General features: G+C 50.9%; 1 protein-coding gene across 1 annotated transcript in view; it reads right to left on the bottom strand.

The window, feature by feature from the left end:
- The window catches only part of Rcan1 (regulator of calcineurin 1), a 78,876-nt gene extending 59,492 nt beyond the window's left edge, over window positions 1–19,384 (bottom strand). The window contains exon 1 of the mRNA XM_038346107.1: window positions 19,127–19,384. Coding sequence (XP_038202035.1) covers window positions 19,127–19,369 — 243 coding nt within the window. The 5' untranslated portion in view covers window positions 19,370–19,384. The remainder of the gene's footprint in view (window positions 1–19,126) is intronic.
- Window positions 19,385–19,786: the final 402 nt, after the last annotated feature.

The following is a 19,786-nucleotide window of genomic DNA, read 5'->3' as shown; positions in this document are numbered from 1 at the left end:
CTGTTCTGAACACAACACTGGTGGCTGGTTCAGGCAGAGGGGACAAAGTCCCTCTTCCCAGTTCAAGGCAGAGATGTAAGTCAATACTAAAACGGGGCAATGTGTACCAGCACACCCGGGCCCAACTCCTGACCTCCCCTCCTGCTCCACTAGAGCCACTGTTCTAGGTCTAGAAACATCCCTGCCACTATCCCTTGTCAAGACCCAAGTCTTGTCATAAGTAAGGACTCATTTATTACCAAACCACAGGTTCAACCATCTGTACCTATGTTCTCTAATTCCAGAGGGAAATAAAAACACACTTCCTGGCTGAGGTCATCTCACATCTGCCCAGATTTTCCGATGTAATGTTATTAGCACGTTCTAGTGACTGACTCTGAGGCATCAATCTGCAATTATAGGAAAACCTTGTGGCTTGACTTAATTAGCATGTGGGAGGCCATGGGATGGGGCCTTGGCGCTAGGTCCATGTGAAGAGAACACGGGTAGGGACTGTTCTGCTTACCAATGTCCACTGTATTGAAAAAGATGCTTGCACGCTCCTCCCTGAGACAAGCTCAACCCTCCCCTGCTGCATGTCTGCAAAATCTGTCCCCGACTTTCCATAATTGATGGTCTCCACCTGGCTAGGTCCCAAAAGCTCGATTACAGGACAATCTCTAAGAAGCCTCATCAGATACACTCACACTTCTGTGAAAATGCTGGGTACTGTGAGTTCAACTGTCTCAGCCTAATACTAGATGCCCTCGCCAACTGCCTGCCACCAGTCGCCCGTGCCTGAACTGCCAGGTCAGGGTGCCGCTGTATGACTCTCAACACACTGGCTGGGCCATCCTGAGTCTCAGTCTTCCATGTGGGGAGTTAGGAAGCACGGGTAGGCAAGATGAACACATCGTCACTTCCCTACCATTAACAGTGCACTCAGCAGCCTGCACTGGCTGAGCCTACTTCCTGGAGCAGGGGACGATCTGCACAAGACAGGAGGTGGCTCTACCATCAGGCCCACTGCTGCAGGGTGTCCAGAGGGAACCAGGCTTAGTAAACAGATGGAAACAGTCCAGAGTGCTGAGCCAGATCCCATCTGCTCTCAAGGGATCAACCAGAGGAATGGTTTATGCCCCAGGGTGACCAATGCCCCAGTAAGATCCAGAATCCTACAGTAAATAGGAAGGCAGGCTAGTGTTCACTCACTCTGAGTTCTGGAATTGGAAGGGAGGGGATGGGTAAAGTGTGCTCGTACATATTTGTTCAGCGTCATGGGCAAGCGAGTATATTCTGAGGTGTTACAAACAGATAGGGAACAGAAACGTCCCCTACAGACTTTAGAGGGTATCTTTCCTGGCCCTGGAGTCAGATGCGGCTCTCCTAGGATAAACAAACAGAAGCTGAACAGATGAAGACTCTGAATTGCCACCCACAAGAGGCAACAGAGCCGCACGCAAACACATGGGAGAGAACAATCTTGCTGTCGGAGAAAAATAGCATTCTGTGGCAGCAAAGGGGGATGGCCACCCTTTAGGGAGGGAGCCTGTGGGCCCTGGAGTGTGATGTGGGTGCCCGTGGCCCTGGAGTGTGATGTGGGTGCCCGTGGCCCTGGAGTGTGGTGTGGGAGCCCGTGGCCCTGGAGTGTATGTGGGTGCCCGTGGCCCTGGAGTGTGGTGTGGGAGCCCATGGCCCTGGAGTGTTGTGTGGGAGCCCGTGGCCCTGGAGTGTGGTGTGGGAGCCCTTGGTCCTGAAGTGTGGTGTGGGAGCCCATGGCCCTGGAGTGTGATGTGGGAGTATCCCAGTGATGTGCCAATGATGTGGGAGTATCTCAGTTTCTGTTTCTGTGATCAAACACTGACTAGAGAAATATAAGGGAGAAAGGATTTGTTATGGGCCACAGTTCAAGGAACAGTTCAACATGGTGGGGTAGTCAAGGTGATGGTAGTCTGAAACAGCTGCTCACATCATGTCCACACCTGGAGGCAGGAAAGGATGCACAGGAGCTGCTGCTCAGCTCCCTTTCTCCAGCTGCACAGTGAAGGATCCCAGCCAGGGAAATGGCGCCACCCAGAGTGGGCGGGGCTTTCCACCTCAGTTAATGCAATCACAGACAAGCCCAGAGAACCCTCACCCAGGTGACTCTAGATTCCAGAAGGTGACAGTTAACACTGACCAGCACAGGGGGCATGGAGCAGGACACAGTACAAGGGACTGGAAGTGGACAATGACAGAGGCAGCCAAATGCTTGAGAAAAAATGGTGTAGGTTCTAGTCTTTGGGCATGTTCCCCAGGCTTTAGTGTCCTCATTGGGAAATAGGAGTGTCCCAGGGATCAGAACAGACCAGGGTAGACTGGACGCATGGGGTGGTAAGAACTTGGACTCTGAAATAAGACAGTGGAGTTCCATATCTGCCCCCTCCTTCTTGGCTGTGCAATACCATCCAGTGACCCTCCCTCCAGAGGCCCAGACTCCTCCACATACAGAACTGGGAAAGCTCAAAGGACGTGCAGAGAGGGAAAGAGAAGGGTCATCTAAGAGGAAGGGAAAACGACTGACTGCTGAAGCTCTCCGCCTCAAGGCTTCTCCCTGCTCGATAACGGAGCAACAGCTGCTGAAGGACAGACTCCAGCTGCCTGAGACCTTCCATCCAAGCCAGTTCTGCCGTGTGTGCCACAGCTCACTTTGTGGGAAGTGAGGCCCAGAGCTGGGCACTGCAGGTGGCTGCTGCTATCCAAGCCTTGAGGGAAGCTGCTGCCGAGAAAGAGGGACTGGGTTTCTGTCACACCCAAGGATCTGGCTTCTTAGCTGGCCACAAGGCCATCTGCTGCCTGCTGGGAGGAATGGTGCGTTAGCCCGCTTTCATCACAGGGGTGGGGGGTGAGGGAGTTGGGGGGAGATCTGAGAATGCCAACTTAAAAAGCAAGAGAGGTCAATATGGGCCATGGGTTCAGAGGTTCAGTTCATGGTGCATCGTGGGGAAGGGCACAGTGGAGGACTCTCACCTTATGGAAGCCAGGAAGGGGAGGAAGGGAGACATGGGAGGAGCAAGGGGAGGAAAGAATGGAGGAAGAGAAGTGGAAGGGATGAGTGAATATGTGCGTACACCAGGAGACAGGGAAAGAGTTCAAGGCACACTCTCACTGAACTATTTCCTTCTGTTAGGAATATTTCTTAGGATGAGCCTCTCTGCCGATGCAAATAATTCCAATCAGACCAAATTAGACCAAATAAAAGATGCCCATGTTTAATGCAGTGCTCCCAGGTGGCCCGGGAAAGCATGGCGAGAGGAAGAGAGAGAAGGGGAGACCACGCAAAACCTGGAGGCCACGTGTTAATTCTCTGGGCGGCAGCCTAAATAGCCTGTGGGAGTGGTCCTGACTCTCCCTGGGGAGGGGGCATCACTTGGTGGGCTTTCTTGACCCTCCCTGTGTTGAAAGAGGCCACTTGTTGGTTCCTGGATGCTCAACCCTGAAATAATCACACAGAAACTATATTATTTAAAGTATCGACAGCCCCTCCCCCAAAGCCTTTGGAATGCTCACATAGCACAAGGGAAGCTTCAACACCAGAGTGAAGGGCTGCTGCGGAAACACGGGTGCAATAAAAATACTCTACAAAGCCAGCCTTGGGCCATGTGTGTGATAGCGTACACAAAGCATGGCTGACTCCTGCTTAGACTGGAGTCCTGCCCACCAGATATCTCTGTATGTATGGAAATATGCCAAAGTCTGAAAAAACACAAAAGTCAGAGCAGGTTGTCCCAAACACTCGAGGAGCTCAGCCAGTGAGGAGCAGCAGGAGGCTTTGGTACGAGGGGCTGGGTTACAGAGTCAAGACGGGGCAGACACTTCCTTTACGGGAAAGTAAAATAAGGCACAGTGAGTTCTCACTTTTTATTACATTTATTTAGTGTGTATGTGTATATGCGTGTGCACCATAACAAAGGTGTATGTGAGTGTATTGTAGTGTGTATGTGTATATGTGTGTGCACCCATGACAAAAGTGTATGTGAGTGTACTGTAGTTGGTGTGTATGTGTATATGGGTGTGTACCCATGACAAAAGTGTATGTGAGTGTATTATAGTGTGTATGTGTATATGTGTGTGCACTCATGACAAAAGTGTATGTGAGTGTATTGTAGTTAGTGTATATGTGTATATGTGTATATGTGTGTGCACACATGACAAAGGTGTATGTGAGTGTGTTGTAGTCAGTGTGTACGTATATATGCGTGTGCACACATGACAAAGGTATGTGTGTGAGAGTGAATTGTGTGGAGGTGAGAGAACAGTGTGCAGGTCAGTTCTGTCCTTCCACTATGTGGGCCCTGGGCATCGACCTCAAGTCATCAGGCTTGGTGGTCAGCACCCTGACCTGCTGAGCATCTCACTGGCTCAGCTCTATCTGAACACATTTTAAGTTTACATAGGTGACAGAAGGATGGACAAGTGACAGAGAGTCGGCCTACTAATATCCTAGCCATAGTCACAAAATCAGGACAAAGCTGGTTCAGACATGGACCATTACATTAACAGGGGTTCTGATACACACATATATAAACACCATTTAGGCTGCATTTCAAATGTTCAAGGGGAAGTGTTAGTAGGCAGAGCAGGAACAAGTCATGGGTAACATACAAACAACCCCCTTCCTGCAGCAAAACAGAAAAGCTGACAGTAAGAACACAAAGCACTGACAGGGGGTAGTGGCACACGCCTTTAATCCCAGCACTCAGGGAGGCAGAGGCAGGCGGATCTCTGTGAGTTCAAGGCCAGCCTGGTCTACAGAGTGAGTTCCAGGACAGCCATGGCTACACAGAGAAACCCTGTCTCGAGAAACAAAAAAAAAGAAAGAAAAAAAAAGAGAAAAAAGAACAATAATGCAAAGCACTCAAAGAAACACTCCCTGCCTCCCTGCCTCCCTGCCTCCCTGCATGCACGCAATGGAGACAGCAGTGTTGCATCTGAACCACAAAGGAAAAGAAGAAAAGGGTTCTGTGGGCCTGTCATCGCCAGTGAGTCAGAGGGTCAGTTGTAAATAATAAATAAACAGATAAATAAATGAATTAATTAATAGCCCTCTTAACAAATTCTTAGCCTCAGGCCAGAAGCTTACCAGAAAAAGAGTGAACATAAGCAATTGGCAGAGACAATGCACCAAATGACCAAGAAGCCTGTTAAGATGGCAGGCCCTGTTCCTTGTTAAGGACCAGCTACTTAAAGCAAGGAGGGATTCTTTCCCATCTGTCAAGGACCCAAAATGGTAAAAGACAGGATTCCACAGGGCTGGTAGCAGTGTAAACACAGCCATACGGTAATACGATGGAGAGAAACTGGCAGAGGCTCCTGCCTCAGAAACGTATGCACACACATAAACAGACATGTGTGACGGGACGCTGGGCACGACACTGTGTGCAGCAGGAAGGCGCTCCCCAAGGACAGAGCAGGTCTAACCTCAGGCAGCCAAAAGAATGCAGAGCCCAGGCCTACCCACGGAAAGGCAGGCAGCTAAAGTCCTGACCAGCACTTTACAGCCTGTAAACATGGCATGTGGTATGCGTCACCTGCCAGACTCTGAAACATGTATGAAAAACAACATATGACATGCCCCAGACGCCACCTCTGAGGAAGACAGTGAGAAAAGACAAGCAGGGTTTTAGTGAACGCTTGTATTTTTCTTTTTTGGCTACTTTTGTAATTACCCTTTGACCCACGAAGCAATCTAAACAAATGTACTAACTTATGGCTGGTACTTAGCACAAGGTGTGGATGAGTCGGGCTCTCCAGACATCCCACCCTAGCGCTACCAACTAGCCCTGCAGCCAGCATGGTACAGAGCTAACAGCTGGTGGGCAGCTGTCTGTTGAACTCAGCTTGGATTAGCTGTGCTCTCTGGCTTCAAGGAGCTAGATGGATCATGGGGACCCCGAGAACTGAGTATGGACCACACTATGCCAAGGGCCCCCCTTCTACTCTTTAGCCCCTCCAGGCACCTCTGTGACTAGGGCCACACACTGTAGGGGGCATGGTGAGCATGCAGTTTAAAGGACAGACTCGGTTAATTAAAAGCACAGCAGGGCCTTGAAGACTATGAAGCCAGCACGCACTGATGATGGGTCACCTTCCCTGGCGCAGCCTCCTGTAAACCAAGGCAGCATTCGAAGATAAAAGGGTCACAGATGCTTTGGCCTTCCGAGGACCACATGTGGTAAAGGATGCCCAGCCATATAGTCCATTGGGAGCTGGAGGCCAGCAGGGGAGGTGGGAATACAGCAGGATGAAGTTCTGAGGTGTCCTTCTCCGTCCCTTTAGGGAGGGAAGAAGAGAACAGGACGAGAAGGAAGAAGAGCAAGAGGGCGGGAAACTCCACAAAGCTAGCCCTTCTCATCCTCAGTGGCCCCCTCAGGAGGCTGTCACAGAGCAGGTAAGTTGCTCCCCACAAGTGACACTGACAGCAGTTGGTGACTTGTCTCAGGGCGTGGCCCTTGAGATGACAGCGCTGGCTGAGGAAGGGTGGGTTCCAATGTGTGTAGCTGTGCACATCTTGATTGTATTCCTGCTCTCATGAGAATTAGCCAGGTAGAATATGCAGCAAGAAGCCCCGGAAGTGGGAGCGCCTGCCGGAGTAATCCTGGCACTCATTAGTTAATAGGGAAACAAAGGGTCAGGAAATACATGAGGAAACAAACATGCAATGGTGGCCTAGCACGGAACCACAGGGAACCAGGGGGACATACTCACCATCAGTACAACAAGAGCTATGACGGAAACTCGGTCAGTATTTGCTCAGGGGCTCCCATCTTCGATGCTATCATAAATGCCACCATGGTAGCTCCCACAGCATCCCAGTGACCACACACCATCCCAGTGGCTTTCTCACCAAATCCTGGTTGAGCCCCCTAACCTGAGAATCTGAGCTGCTTTCATTGGATTTGTAAGGCTGTTCAACGGGTAAAGCTATGCAAACATCCCAAACACACAAAAGCTCCTGATGGGGCCTCAATCACCCAAGCATTTCGACTAAGAGAAACTCTCCCCATGCAGAGGGGACCACTTGGGATCCCAGGTGCTACCCCCATCTGGTGTTAGGAGGCCGCTTGTTCGTTTCCTGGCTGCCCAGCCCCGAAATAATCACACAAAAAATTGTATTAATTAAATCACTGCTTGGTCCATTAGCTCTAACTTCTTATTTGCTAACTCTTACTTAACCCATCTCCATTAGTCTGTGTATCGCATCATGGCTGTGGCTTACCAAGTAAAGTTCCATCCCGCTCCAGCGGGGCTATATGGCTTCTCTCTTCCTCTGCTTTCTTTCTCCCTGCATTCAGTTTAGTTCCCCCACCCCCGCCCTGCCACCTACCTAAGTTCTGCCCTATCAACAGGCCAAGGCAGTTTCTTTATTCACAGAGGGGACTCCCACATCACCTGTCCCCAGCAGCGTCACTGAAGGACACATGTCCCCTGCTGTCGTCCCCTGCACTAAGTGCAGAACTCCTTACCTGACACACGGCTCTACCACAGCCCACTTTACTCCACATCCACTCCCAAGGTTTACAGAGCACTGGCAATGCCTACCTGAAAACCACAGGTTAGGAAGCAGGAAGGAAGCTGAACCCACCCCCGTGTCCCAGAATCTCAGTCCCAGTCCAGGCCGGTGTCACGGTGTTCTCTCCCATGCCAGTGAGCCAGTCTAAGCACCTGGGACAAAAGCTTTCCCTTTGAGAGTACTCACGTTAGCGGCCTGACACAGGACGCTGCTCACAATGCCCTGGCATTTCTGAACTAGCGGACATTTTCACGAGTGAGTCCTCTGATAGTTTACTGTGGGGTCGTGGTGCTGGCATGGAACCCGAGGCCTCGCCCATGCCAGTCAAGTGCCCTACCAGGGAGCTACATCATTTATTTATTTATTCTGATTACTTATTCATATTATTTAAAAAGTCAAGTTTTTGGAAAGAAATTTCCTAAATTGTGCCAGGGAACAGCTGGAGCAGGAGGATGATTCCATTAGGAGGGTTCCCTTTCAGGCAAACTCTACTCTCCTGCCTCAGCATCCAACCAGCAGCCAGCCTGCCCCTAGCCAGGAAGGTGGCAGCCAGAGGGGCTTCCTGCTGGCCTGGTTTCTGCTAGGAGATAGGATGGTGTCTCTCCCCTTTGAAGCTGAAAGTACAAATTTGTCTTTGCAATTCTGGGCATGACTGCTCCCGCTTCCTCAAGGGAAAGGCATGCCTGAACAGCCTTAAGTCAACCAGTAGATCCAAGGAGAACTCTGAGGAAGTTACTCCCTCTGGTGGTGACCACTGACAGCACAGGTACAAATCTCACAGGCAGGGGCACCTTGCTCTTTGGCAGACCCTTAACAGTGGCCTGGAGAGAGCCTGATGATTCCCTGCTGCCTGGGTCCTCTGAGCTCCTTTATGTAGAATAGGAGAGAAGTCTCTACTGGACCCAGAAATGATGGAGCTGCCCACCCTAGGAGGCCAAGAAAGGAGACCTGTGTTCAGCTCCAGGTCTGCCCACATCTGGTGAATCACCTGGGTCTCCGTTATTCCCAGACAAATGCAAGGTGAGGTTCACAGGACACTTCTTGGGCTCTGCAGGAACTGTGAGATTCAGTGATGCTTGCTGTTTTATAAACAGAAGTCACTTTTGTCTAGAAAATGAGCAGATAACAGCATTTCCCCTAGAAGGCCATAAGAAAGATCGGAAAGGGTGACACTCATATACAGAGTTGGCACAAGTCATAAAATGCTAAATCGATGTACTCAGAGTTAGTTTTGGAATTGCTAGTTCTATAGTTTGCCATCCAAACTGGGAAGGCGTGCACTGAGAATACTCTTGCCCAGAGTAGTGGCAACCACCTGTAGTCTCATTTACTTAGGAGGCTGAAGCCAGAGGGTTGTCCAAGTTGGGAACTGGAGGACAGCCTGACCAACACAGCGAGCAGTGAGACTTTCACAGAGACACAGACACAGACACACAGACACACACACACACACACACACACACACACACACAAAGAGGAGGAGGAAGAAGAACTAATTTCCCCAGGCAATAAGCATAAATAAGTGGACAGACAGCTACTAGCCATCCTCTCAATAAGGTAAACCTGCCCTGACATTTGGAAAACTCTCCGCTGTCAGACTTTAAACAAATGTCATTCTAGTGTTTTGGCAAATCTTCAGACAGCAGCTGGACCACTTAATGACCAGGGCTGGGATCATTTAAATCCTCATTGGTGCAAGATCATCAGATTAATTTTACATGAATTTCCAAAATCAATTAAAGGCACAAAGTTTAAGTGTCTAGATTCACCATCCTTTAGCCACAAACTAACAATACAAGACACGGGGAGGAGGAATGGGAGGGGGGAGTAGGTGGAAGGCTGGGGGAAGGGTGGATGGAAGGCTGGGGGAGGGGATGGAAGGTTGGTGACCTGGATAGAGGACAGATAGAATGTACTGAACACACCTCATCTTGAGCAGATTCTAAAAGGGGAAAGTATGACTGAACGTGTGGGTTTGGGGAGCAGGGAGCAAGCGAGCCATGGCACCCACAGGGAGAATAGTGCACTGTGGTTCTGGTGCTAGAGATGACCTCAGAGACTCCAATCTGCTCAAATGGGAGCAGACAAGGTTTGGACAAGAACACAGTTCATTTGCATGGCAGGAACAATAGCCAAAATTAACTTTCACATCCTCCTATGCCCTGAGGTTTGAAGGGAGATGATGACGGTCTGGAGCAGTAGGCCTTCTTACACGGACTTTCCCGGACTTTAGGTAGAGAGCAGGGTGGTCTTTGTGCAATCTAGGAGGAGGAGGGGAGTTGTCTGGGCTCCCACAGCGAGTTTTGAGCTGTGTGATGCTCAGGATGTGAGAGGGACCCAATAAACACTTGTTGGTGAATGCCCGCACGAACGGGTGGGAGTGAAATGCTGGGCCCAGGTCTGCCTGGCTCCAATGTCCAGGCACTATTCGGCTTGAGCACATGACTATCATGAGGGCTGCCACTGACTGACCCAACAGGATCACCAACAGCATCCCTGCAAGGGAAAGGCACAGTGAGAGGAGTGACGGAGCTGTACCGTGTCAATCTAGGAGTGACGGAGCTGTACCCTGTCAATCTAGAGGTGACGGAGCTGTACCATGTCAATCTAGGGATGAGAGAGCTGTACCCTGTCAATCTAGGGGTGACGGAGCTGTACCCTGTCAGTCTAGGGGTGACGGGGCTGTACCCTGTCAGTCTAGGGGTGACGGAGTTGTACCGTGTCAATCTAGGGGTGACGGAGCTGTACCGTGTCAATCTAGGGGTGACGGAGCAGTACCCTGTCAATGTAGGGGTGACAAAGCTGTACCCTGTCAATGTAGGGGTGACGGAGCTGTACCGTGCCAATCTGCACCCTATGCACAAACCAGCTCCTTCACAAAACTCCTGGGATGTTGTTAAGATGTGGATGACATGTGCAATGCCCACATGGAACCTCCACGTGCACCACTGTCCCTTGGTAAGAGGATGAGCCTCAAGGCCTTCTGAGTGCGTGGAAGCTGGGTGGGAGCGGGACCAGCGCCGTGTGACCTGGGATTAGGGTCACTGAACACCACCTGAGCAATGGGACAACTTTACAAGGCTCTCCGAAGGGGAAACAAAGCGTTCTACAAAAGGGGCATTAACAACGCACTTGTCTCAGAGATTAACCAGAAAGGCAAAGGTGCGTGGTTAGGCCTAACTGTTTGGGCCCTTTCCTCCGCTATCAAATCCACATGCTGAAGCCCTAACACAGGCTGGACTCGGAGATGAGGTCTCTAAGACAGTAATTAATCCAGGGTCCAAGGCTGGGGCCCTTATGTGTTTACAAGTTCTCAGAAAAGGCCACAGAAGCTCCCCAGGAGAGACCCTGCGAGGGTACAGTGAGAGGGCGCCATCTGTAGGCCAACCCGAGAAACTCACCCTGACACAGCCCAGCTGCCGGGCCTCTGAGCTGTGAGAAATGGCAAGTCGCCAGAGGCATTGGGAAGGCGCACAGAAAGCTGCTGCTTCTTATCTTGAGTGGAAAAACTCCAAAATTAGCTCTCTAAATTAAATAACATTTTTGTCTTCTAATTCTAAATCCAGGCCAACCTCAAATACCTCTCTCTACTGGGTTAATTACCACTGCGGTGGGAATTTCATACCTTGCCAGTCAAAATGCGCAACAGAGGAAAAGTACTGGGCCTTCCCCAGCTGGTCAGGGTTCAGTTTCTCCCCTCCGAGGTAACCAGGTCTGACTGCTCATCCTCTGAGATGAGCCAGGGCTCTGTGGTCACCGATGGGCTCAGTCTCCCCGCTCCTTTCAGAAACTCGGTGACAGGTATTGAATCTCCGAAGCTCCACAGCCGCCAAGTAGGCAGTTTATGTAAGCTGCGGAGGCATTCTTTTATGAAGGTGAACTTCAAAAGAAAACCAAACAGAACGCCTTAAATAAACACCTGTTTTCTGTGCCGGGGCTTGAACTTGCGGCCTTGAGCACGGCAAGTGAGAGTTCTACATTCTGAGCTCTATCTCAAGCCTGTTTTAGCAAACATTTCTAAACATCAGTAGCTCCACAGAGGCCTGGGGGGGTGGGAGTTAGTGGGAAAAACAAATCAAATCAAAACCAACAACCCAATGGGTATGGTGGTGGGCACCTGTGATTATAGCATTTGGGAGGTGGAGGCAAGAAGATCAGGACTTCAAGGTCATTCTCAGCTACCTAGGGAGTTGGAGGCCAGTGTGCTGCTTCCTGAGGACTGTCTGAAAGAACATAAGCAGGACAGCAAAGGTCCGCACTGCGGTGCTGCCAGGTGGCCTGTCTCTGGTCCTTGGGGCCCGTTCCCCAGCACTGCTGCCTTACATTATGGCATCTGTAAGCATCACCTTTATTTAAGAGCCAGAAATTCTACAATTAGGAGAATAGCGGGCAAATTCTAAATCAAATCTGCATCTGTACCTCACTCCTAGAACAGTGCAGCAATGGCTCTCACTCTGAGAGGCCGTTAGGAGGCATGGTGGGCTCCATCCACCCTCATGTTCTCTTGCTCTGAGGGAAGCCAGCAGCCACTCTGAGCTGTCCTGTGGAGAGAACCAAGGACACATCCAGTCTCTAACCATCAAGGACTGAGGCTCCCACTGACAGTCCACAAGAAATCTGCCCTTGCCGGTCTTCATGTGAGACACACCTTGTGCCAAGCTCAGCCACTCCTGTTCACCAACGATCTGGTGTTTGTCACACCGGGGTTGAAAGTGATGCAGGAACTCATGCTGAACCTTTGCTAGATCCAAGTCACCCACTCTTCTTCCCCCTCCCCCAAAACTACTATTAGCATCCCCATTTCACAGGAAGAAAAACTAGAACACAGGTTGGGTGAATGTGGCCTATGCTCCTACCCACTACACCACACTGCCTCCTTGTGGACAGGCCACGCCAGGATTTCTAGAGACTGAATTCATACAGCAGGAAGCCAACCAAGCCTTATGGTACTGATGTTCCTAGTGCAGCTGTTCTCCAGGTCCTATATTTTCCCCCAGAGACACGGTGGCGGCTAATCTTGGGTGTCAACTTGACTACATCTGGAATTAACTCAACCACAGCAACTGGGCATACTCGTGAGGAATTTTCTTGGTTGGAGTATCTGAGGTGGGAGACTCACCCTCAATCTGGATCATCTGAGGTGAAAAGGCCCACGCTAAATCTAGGCCACGCCTTCTGGTGGCAGCCTTCTTGAAGGGATGTGGGAGAAGGAAGCTTGTGCTTCCTGCCAGCTGGCCTCACCCGCACTGGCAGCCTCATCTCTCCTGACCTGTGCACGGGGGTTGGAGACCACTTTCACTGTGCACGGGGGTTGGAGACCACTTTCACTGTGCACGGGGGTTGGAGACCACTTTCACTGTGCACGGGGGTTAGGGACCACTTTCACTGTGCACGGGGGTTAGAGACCACTTTGGAATGCCAACGCGGACTGAGAACCAGCACCTTTCTAGGACTTCCCCGGCACTCCAGCACCAGAATGGTGTAAAGACGTCCAGCCTTAGCCACTGCATCCTTGGCCTTTCTGTCAGGAGACTACTTGGCACAGCCTGTAGGCCACTCTAATAATCCTGTGTGTGTGTTTGTGTGTGTGTTCATTCTATCAGTTCTGCTCCTTAGAGAACCCTGGCCAATACAGATACACAGGACACGTTTTTACCATCTACTGCTATGGGAAACCTGCTACTGCTTCCAGAACACAGCAGAATCATTCCTGGTCTCATTACCTCAGTATCTGCTGGTTCTGATAGTCATTAGTATTTACAAAGGGAACTCCCCCACAGCTCTGAAAATGGGTTCTAATGACTGTGCACGACACATGCATCATCAAGGGGTCTATTCAACACACACACACACGCATACACACACACACACTCTGCACAGGAGCAATGCATTCACAGAATCAAACCAGCCCTTTGCTGACTGGCACGAAAGACAAGATTGTGTTTTCTCACCACCATTTTTAAGGGAGCCAAACAAAGAGACAAAGGGCGCAGCCTGAGATGCAAACCCCGAGTCAACAGCAGTCAGTCTCCTGCTCTATCACAAAGCCTTTTTCTGTCACCTTATGTAAGTGTCCCCAGGATTAAAGAGCCTGTAGCTGTAGGCACAGGAACAGTCATAGCTTTTGCTATGAAGAATCTGCAAGACTCGGTGGTGGACTGACTTGTGTGGTGGAAGAGAGACTAAAAATTTAGAAAGTAATCAGAGTGTGACTATCGAGTGTCCTATTTGTGAACAGTCAGAAATTCTAAAGTCAAGGAAATAGTGGGTAAATGCTAAACCAAACCTTGCACCTAGCAAATGTGGGCTTTTACAGATTATCACAGTGTTCCATTTGTGAACAGTCAGAAATTCTAAAATCAAGGAAATAGTGGGTAAATGCTAAACCAAACCTTGCACCTAGCGAATGTGGGCTTTTACAGATTATCACAGTGTTCCAAATGTGTCCAGATAAACTGAACCCACCACACCAGAGCAAAACAACAGCAGAGGAAACTTAACCCAAGATGTATGCCTGAGAGAACACAGGCTTTGACCCCAGAATGGTTGAAAAGTGAAAATGGCCGGAAACTACCTGGACTCCTAACTCCCTCCCCTCATCCCGCCCCCAGGATGACATATTTCCAGTATGTCACCCAGACTGATTTGGGATGGAAACAGGCAGAAACATGGCTGATGTTCAACCTTGGAGTGGAAGCTGTAGACAGCGGCGGTGCCATTCCAGTTCCCCAAAACATTTCAACCATCAAATCACTATGAAATGTGAACTTGCCTGCAAGTCCATGGTCTATCCTTAGGGACCGCATGTAAGGGTAAAAGGGAGGAGGATGGTCCTTCCTTAAACTTCCCAAAGACAGACACTCCTGCTGATAATCAGTCATCCTGCTTAGGCTTCAAAGTCACACAGACTGTCAAGGAAAGGGAGCCTCGGGGCAGAGAACCTGACCTCCATTATGGACTGGAAGAAATCCAGGCACAGGCGGGCTGGATATCTGCTTAGTTGGGACCCGGTGGCCAATTGCTCTGTGTCTCTTTAACTTACACATCGCCTCTTTCTCCAGCCACATTTCCCTCTCACGGGGTTTCACACTGTAGCTCAAGCTGCGCCACAGCTCACAGCATAGCCCTGGACAATCCTCCTGCCTCAGCTCCTTCGCACACGCCTGACTACCACACCCAACTGAGACCAAATCCCTTCTAGCCCAGGAGGCACTGCTCCAGACTCTAAGAAAGTCACCCTCTGGTCACATTCCCACTCCCTCCCTCAGAATGGAATTAGTTTGGACCCACTCCCTCCCTCAGAATGGAATTAGTTTGGAGTGTAGGACAGGGAACTTCTCACACCTCTTTTGGGATTCCGAGGGCTGGGGGAGGGGAGGCGAGGTGGCTTGGCAGGAACAAACCTGGTGGTGTGAGTTGAGCCCCAACACCCAGGTAAGAAACTAGAGATGGCTCATGTCTAACCCTAGGCTCCTGTGGTGAGGTCGGAGGTGGGAAGAGACAGGAGAGCGCACAGTTTGCAGGCCAGTGGCAGGGCCTAAAGTCTGCAGAAACATGGGAGACTGCTTCAAAAGCAAGATGGAAGGAATGAAGGGGTTTCCAAAAGTTGTCCTGATCTCACAAACATATCCTCCCCTTCACACACACACACACATGCACACACACAGACACACAGACACACACATTTTTTTAAAACAGATTGCAAGGGGCAGGTACAGTTGGAATCTCCTTGCTTGGGGGTGGGACATGTATATAAAGACTTTAGGGCCCATGTGTAAGCTCCTTTTATGCTGATCAGAGTATATGTTTATGTTATTAAAATAAAATTATCTATCATAAATCATAATCATTTTTTAAAGAAATGTGTGTTCAGCAGAAACAAGTAGATTCTGTACGGTTTCCAGACATAGCCTTCAGGCAAAGCTCTGTCCATCAAATGCACATTTGTGTTTGAGACAATCAAGGCAAGCGCATGTTTCTCCACTGTCTGGAGCTCTGCCCCATGGAAGCCAAATGGGAACACTGAAACTATCCGTTAGCTTGGTGATGGCTAGGCAAAGGGAACCAACTAACCAGTGCCAACAGCCCAAAGCATGGGTAATTGCTTATTGAAGGCACTACTTTGCTTTCTAAGTATAACCTATTCGTAGAAGGAGCAGCTAGTGCAATGGAGCATGCCCGACAAACATTTGCCCAGGCAGAAAGGAGCCTTATTTTAATAAAGGTCTCCACCCTTTATGTAATGATATGAGTCTCTCTAGTGAGAATACTTTACATGAACAAGGATACAGTTTCTTATGCAGACATTTAACTAACATAATCTACTAAAAGCAGATCTCACATATCCGACTCACATATTAGCACTTATAAAAGTTTCAGAAATTCTCCACACGTGAGTAGTTCAGTTCTTATTTCCTTTAAGACTTCAGGACTAGAAAGGGGGTGCCAGCTCCAGGGCCTTGGGTCAGCTCTGCTGTCAGTAACCTACCTAGTCCAGAGTAGACATGGCCAACCTGAAGCAGGCACGTTTTCAATCTACCATCCAAAAGTGACCCACAGACAGCAAGTTAAACCCCTGCTAGACTTTCTCACTAGCTAACAGGTAAAGACCCACCAGCGGCCTGCTAAGAAGGCCGTTTTGTCAGGCTGTCTTCCTGCACAGAGCTATTCACGCCGCGGACTGGCGCCCTTCGCCCAGTGGGCTAATGATGTCTGCATCACTCCGGACCCATGAACACTCCCCCACCCCATTCATCCCGAAGCTCCAGACCTCTAGGTGGAGAGAAAGGGGAGGGTCAGCCAGGCTGGGTCCTTCAATGCTATGCCTCTGCATTAAGCAGTGTGTCTGTCTCAGCATCCATGACAATGAGCACAGCCTATCCCTGCCTGGCCCGCCTCCCCGCTTCCTCTCCTGTCCACCCATCTTCCTCCCCTAAAGGACGGTTTCCACCCAACTTTAAAGTCAGAGCAACATCTGAGTCTAGCCCTCTGGGGACCCTCTCCTGGTTGCTCTTCAGACCTCCCCACCATGGCACCCTGCCCTTCAACACTCTTGAATTCCTGGTCTTTCCCGCTCGCTCACCCTGGCACCCACCCATCAGCATTGCTATTCCTTTTGCATGGATCCCAGATACAAAAGTACCCTCAGGAGCTTCTGTCAGCCTCTCAGCCTATGCAGGGGCCACCCTGGCTACTTGCTCTAACTCCTCGGTGGGTATCTCTGCATCCACACTGTCCCGAGGGCCCTTTTCCGGACCCTGGAAGGCAGACCCTATCACCGGATGACCTGGGACGCCACAGCTGGGCTCCTTCCCCGCGAGCTTTGGCCCCTCTACTCTACACCTACAGATTTCGAGAGCTCCTGCCGGGCAGCTCCTCACGGGGCGGGGTGGGGCGGGGCGGGGATATGAGGGGGGCTCCAGCCACGCTGCTTCCTCTCCTTGATAGAGCTTCTAGCTGCTGGGCATGACTGATGGCCCGGATGCCTCTTCTGAGGCTCCTGAGGCTAGCCCGATTAGCCAGCTCTTTGGTTCGACATCCTAAACCACCGATATGCAACCCTGTAAAGGCCTGGCTGCCACTCGGTCTGCCACCTGTCACTCCTGCCTGTTTCTGTTTCACATTCTACATTGGATCACCATTTCCGACAGCTTTCTGTACCCAAGGGTTCCTCATGCTCAGATCTGGGCAATCGAACCAACTTTTTTTTTCTTCATGAAAAACTACACCAGCTAGAACAGGCATAGAACTTCCCTTCTTGCCATTATTTATTTATTTATTTTGGTTTTTCGAGACAGGGTTTCTCTGCAGCTTTTTTAGAGCCTGTCCTGGAACTAGCTCTTGTAGACCAGGCTGGCCTCGAACTCTCTTGCCATTATTTTTAAAAAATAGTGTAGCAACTATTTATATGGCACTTACAACCTATTGATAGATAAATTTATACAGCATTTACAACCCATTGGAATCATACATAACCTAAAGCTGAGCTAAAGCCCGTGGGATGATGTGCATAGGCTAGTGCAAGCATCATGCTATTTACATTACTGTGCATGGACAGATTTTAGTATGGGGAGGGTGTCCCAGAACCAAGGATCTGCCATGGATACAAAGGAATGGCTATGCTTAAAAATACCCCATTCACTTGCTTCTTTCCTATTGTCCGTTCCTTTCCACACTTTCCAGAATCCAAGCCCTATGAAAGCAACAAGCTTGGCAAGTTCACGGTCACCTACCCCTTCCTCTGAGCCTGGAACTGCGTCTGGAAGCCAGCATCGGGGAATTAGCAAGAACCACTTATCATTCCAGAGGTGTCGCTGCTCACTTGATGCACAGCAGCCAACTTCCTCCTTCCTCAGACCTCTAGTCCCTGAGCCCTCCTCCTCCCTACAGCACGGTCACCTTCTGCTTCATCTGCTACTTGCCTGTTCTGTCTCCCCCAGTCAAACATGTCAGCAGAGCTCCCAGCCTGGTGCTGGGTCCCTATGTCAAGGAACTGCAGCTGAAGGCTGCTGCCAAGAGAAACACCACTGTGTCTTGGTTATTTATAATTTATACGCCCATTTACTTTCAGAAAGGATTTACAGTGACCACGTAAGCGTCCGGACATCATGCTCCACGCAACAATTGTCACAGGTCAGGAGCTCCGTCATCACCTCTGCAGGCTTAGCTCTGGCCAGCACTTCAGACCTCTTAGGGACCCCAGGCTCTCTCTTTCCCTCAAGCAAGATCAGTTCACTGTGAGACTGTACTTACTTGCTTGCGTGCCTGGTGATTCATACATTTTGTGGCAAGATCCTGAAACAGCATTGTATAAGGATCTGCCCACTTGGCCAGCTACTAATTTCAACATTTATTAAGATTCCGTTGTGGGGCTGTTATAGATCTGAGGATACGGCAGAGAATAAAATTTCAATTTTGACTTCAGGGCTAACAAGCAAGTGTGTGCTGGACCTCAGAATGAATTATCAACTGAAGTGGCCAGGGGAGTTATACGTTGTGTGTGTCTGGGGGTTCAGCCCCTGCCCTGCATTTACTCGGTAGAGGAGGGGTTCACATCATTCACTGGGAAGAAGGAGGAAACAGACGTGACTCACTGTTCATAAATAGGACTACGGCTCTGCATTCTCAATCTGCACTATTGGAAGAAAAGCCGGTGTTTGGGTGAGGATCCTGGTTGCTCATTATCTTGCGGTTGATTGGCCAGTTTTGGTAGAATAGTGTTAGGGGGAAAGGAACCCTTTCCTAAGCCTTTAGGATATTTAGTTTCTTATAGGGGTGACATGCCACCATCAGAGGCATCCAGTATACCGGGAGTCGTTCCTTCCCCTCCCTAATCCACACAATTTTGACACTCTGCGAAGGAGGAGAGGGGGCAGGTCAGAGTAACCAACCATGGCAGTGGGGGGGGGGGGGGGAGGAATTGATTTCAAATCTTCAGTGATCCAGTAGAACACGATCTGGACCTTGTAGGCGGTGCAGAAGGAAGCCCGCCTTCAGAGCCGGCGACCCCGGGAGCAGAGCTGCGGCCCGTCCCCGCCCCGGCCGCGCCCCGCAACAAGTGTCCGCCCTCCGCCCCGACGGCCGCATGGTCCTCACCCGGCACAGGCCGTCCACGAACACGCGCGGGTCCAGGTGGCAGGCGATGGTGGCGCTGGGCAGGTCCTGCAGATCCACCTCCTCCATCTCGCAGTCGATGAAGCTCCAGTCGCCGCCGCCCTCGTCGGCTTCGGCAGCCGCGGAGAAGGGCGCGAAGGGCCTCAGAGTCACCCCGGGAGGCGCCCGCGCCTCGACCGCCTCTGCCGCCTCCCCGAGCCGCGGCCCCGCCACGCCGTCCTCCATTCCCGGCGCGCGCTCCCTCGCTCGGCTCGGCTGCGCTCGGCTCTGCGCCGCGGCCGCCGGCTCCCGCTTCGCCCTCGCGGGGTCACCGCGGCGCCGGGACTCCGGCTTCTAGCGCCCGCCCCGCCCGCCTCCGCCCCACGCGGGAGGGGCAGCCAGCCTGCGCCCGCCGGCCTTGAGCTGCAGATCCTGCGGAGCACAGGAGCGGTCCCTTTAAGGTCGGCTCGCTCGGGTCATTAAGTCCCACCCTATCCATATACATGACCAATAACGAAGCAGGATTTTGACACGTGAGGCCCATCCCACCGCCCTAAGAGTGAAGCCTCAGAGCGGCCATATTTGTTGCGGGCAGAGGCCTCTTGCCGGTTCTCTTTTCTGACAGCTGGCGGTGCCTGTTGAAGGGCACCAACCCGGTCCTTG

Source organism: Arvicola amphibius, chromosome 10 (genome assembly GCF_903992535.2).
Source record: "Arvicola amphibius chromosome 10, mArvAmp1.2, whole genome shotgun sequence".
NCBI lineage: Eukaryota > Metazoa > Chordata > Mammalia > Rodentia > Cricetidae > Arvicola > Arvicola amphibius.
Note: the sequence above shows the minus strand (reverse complement) of the source record. Positions and strands in the feature narration are given on the sequence as shown.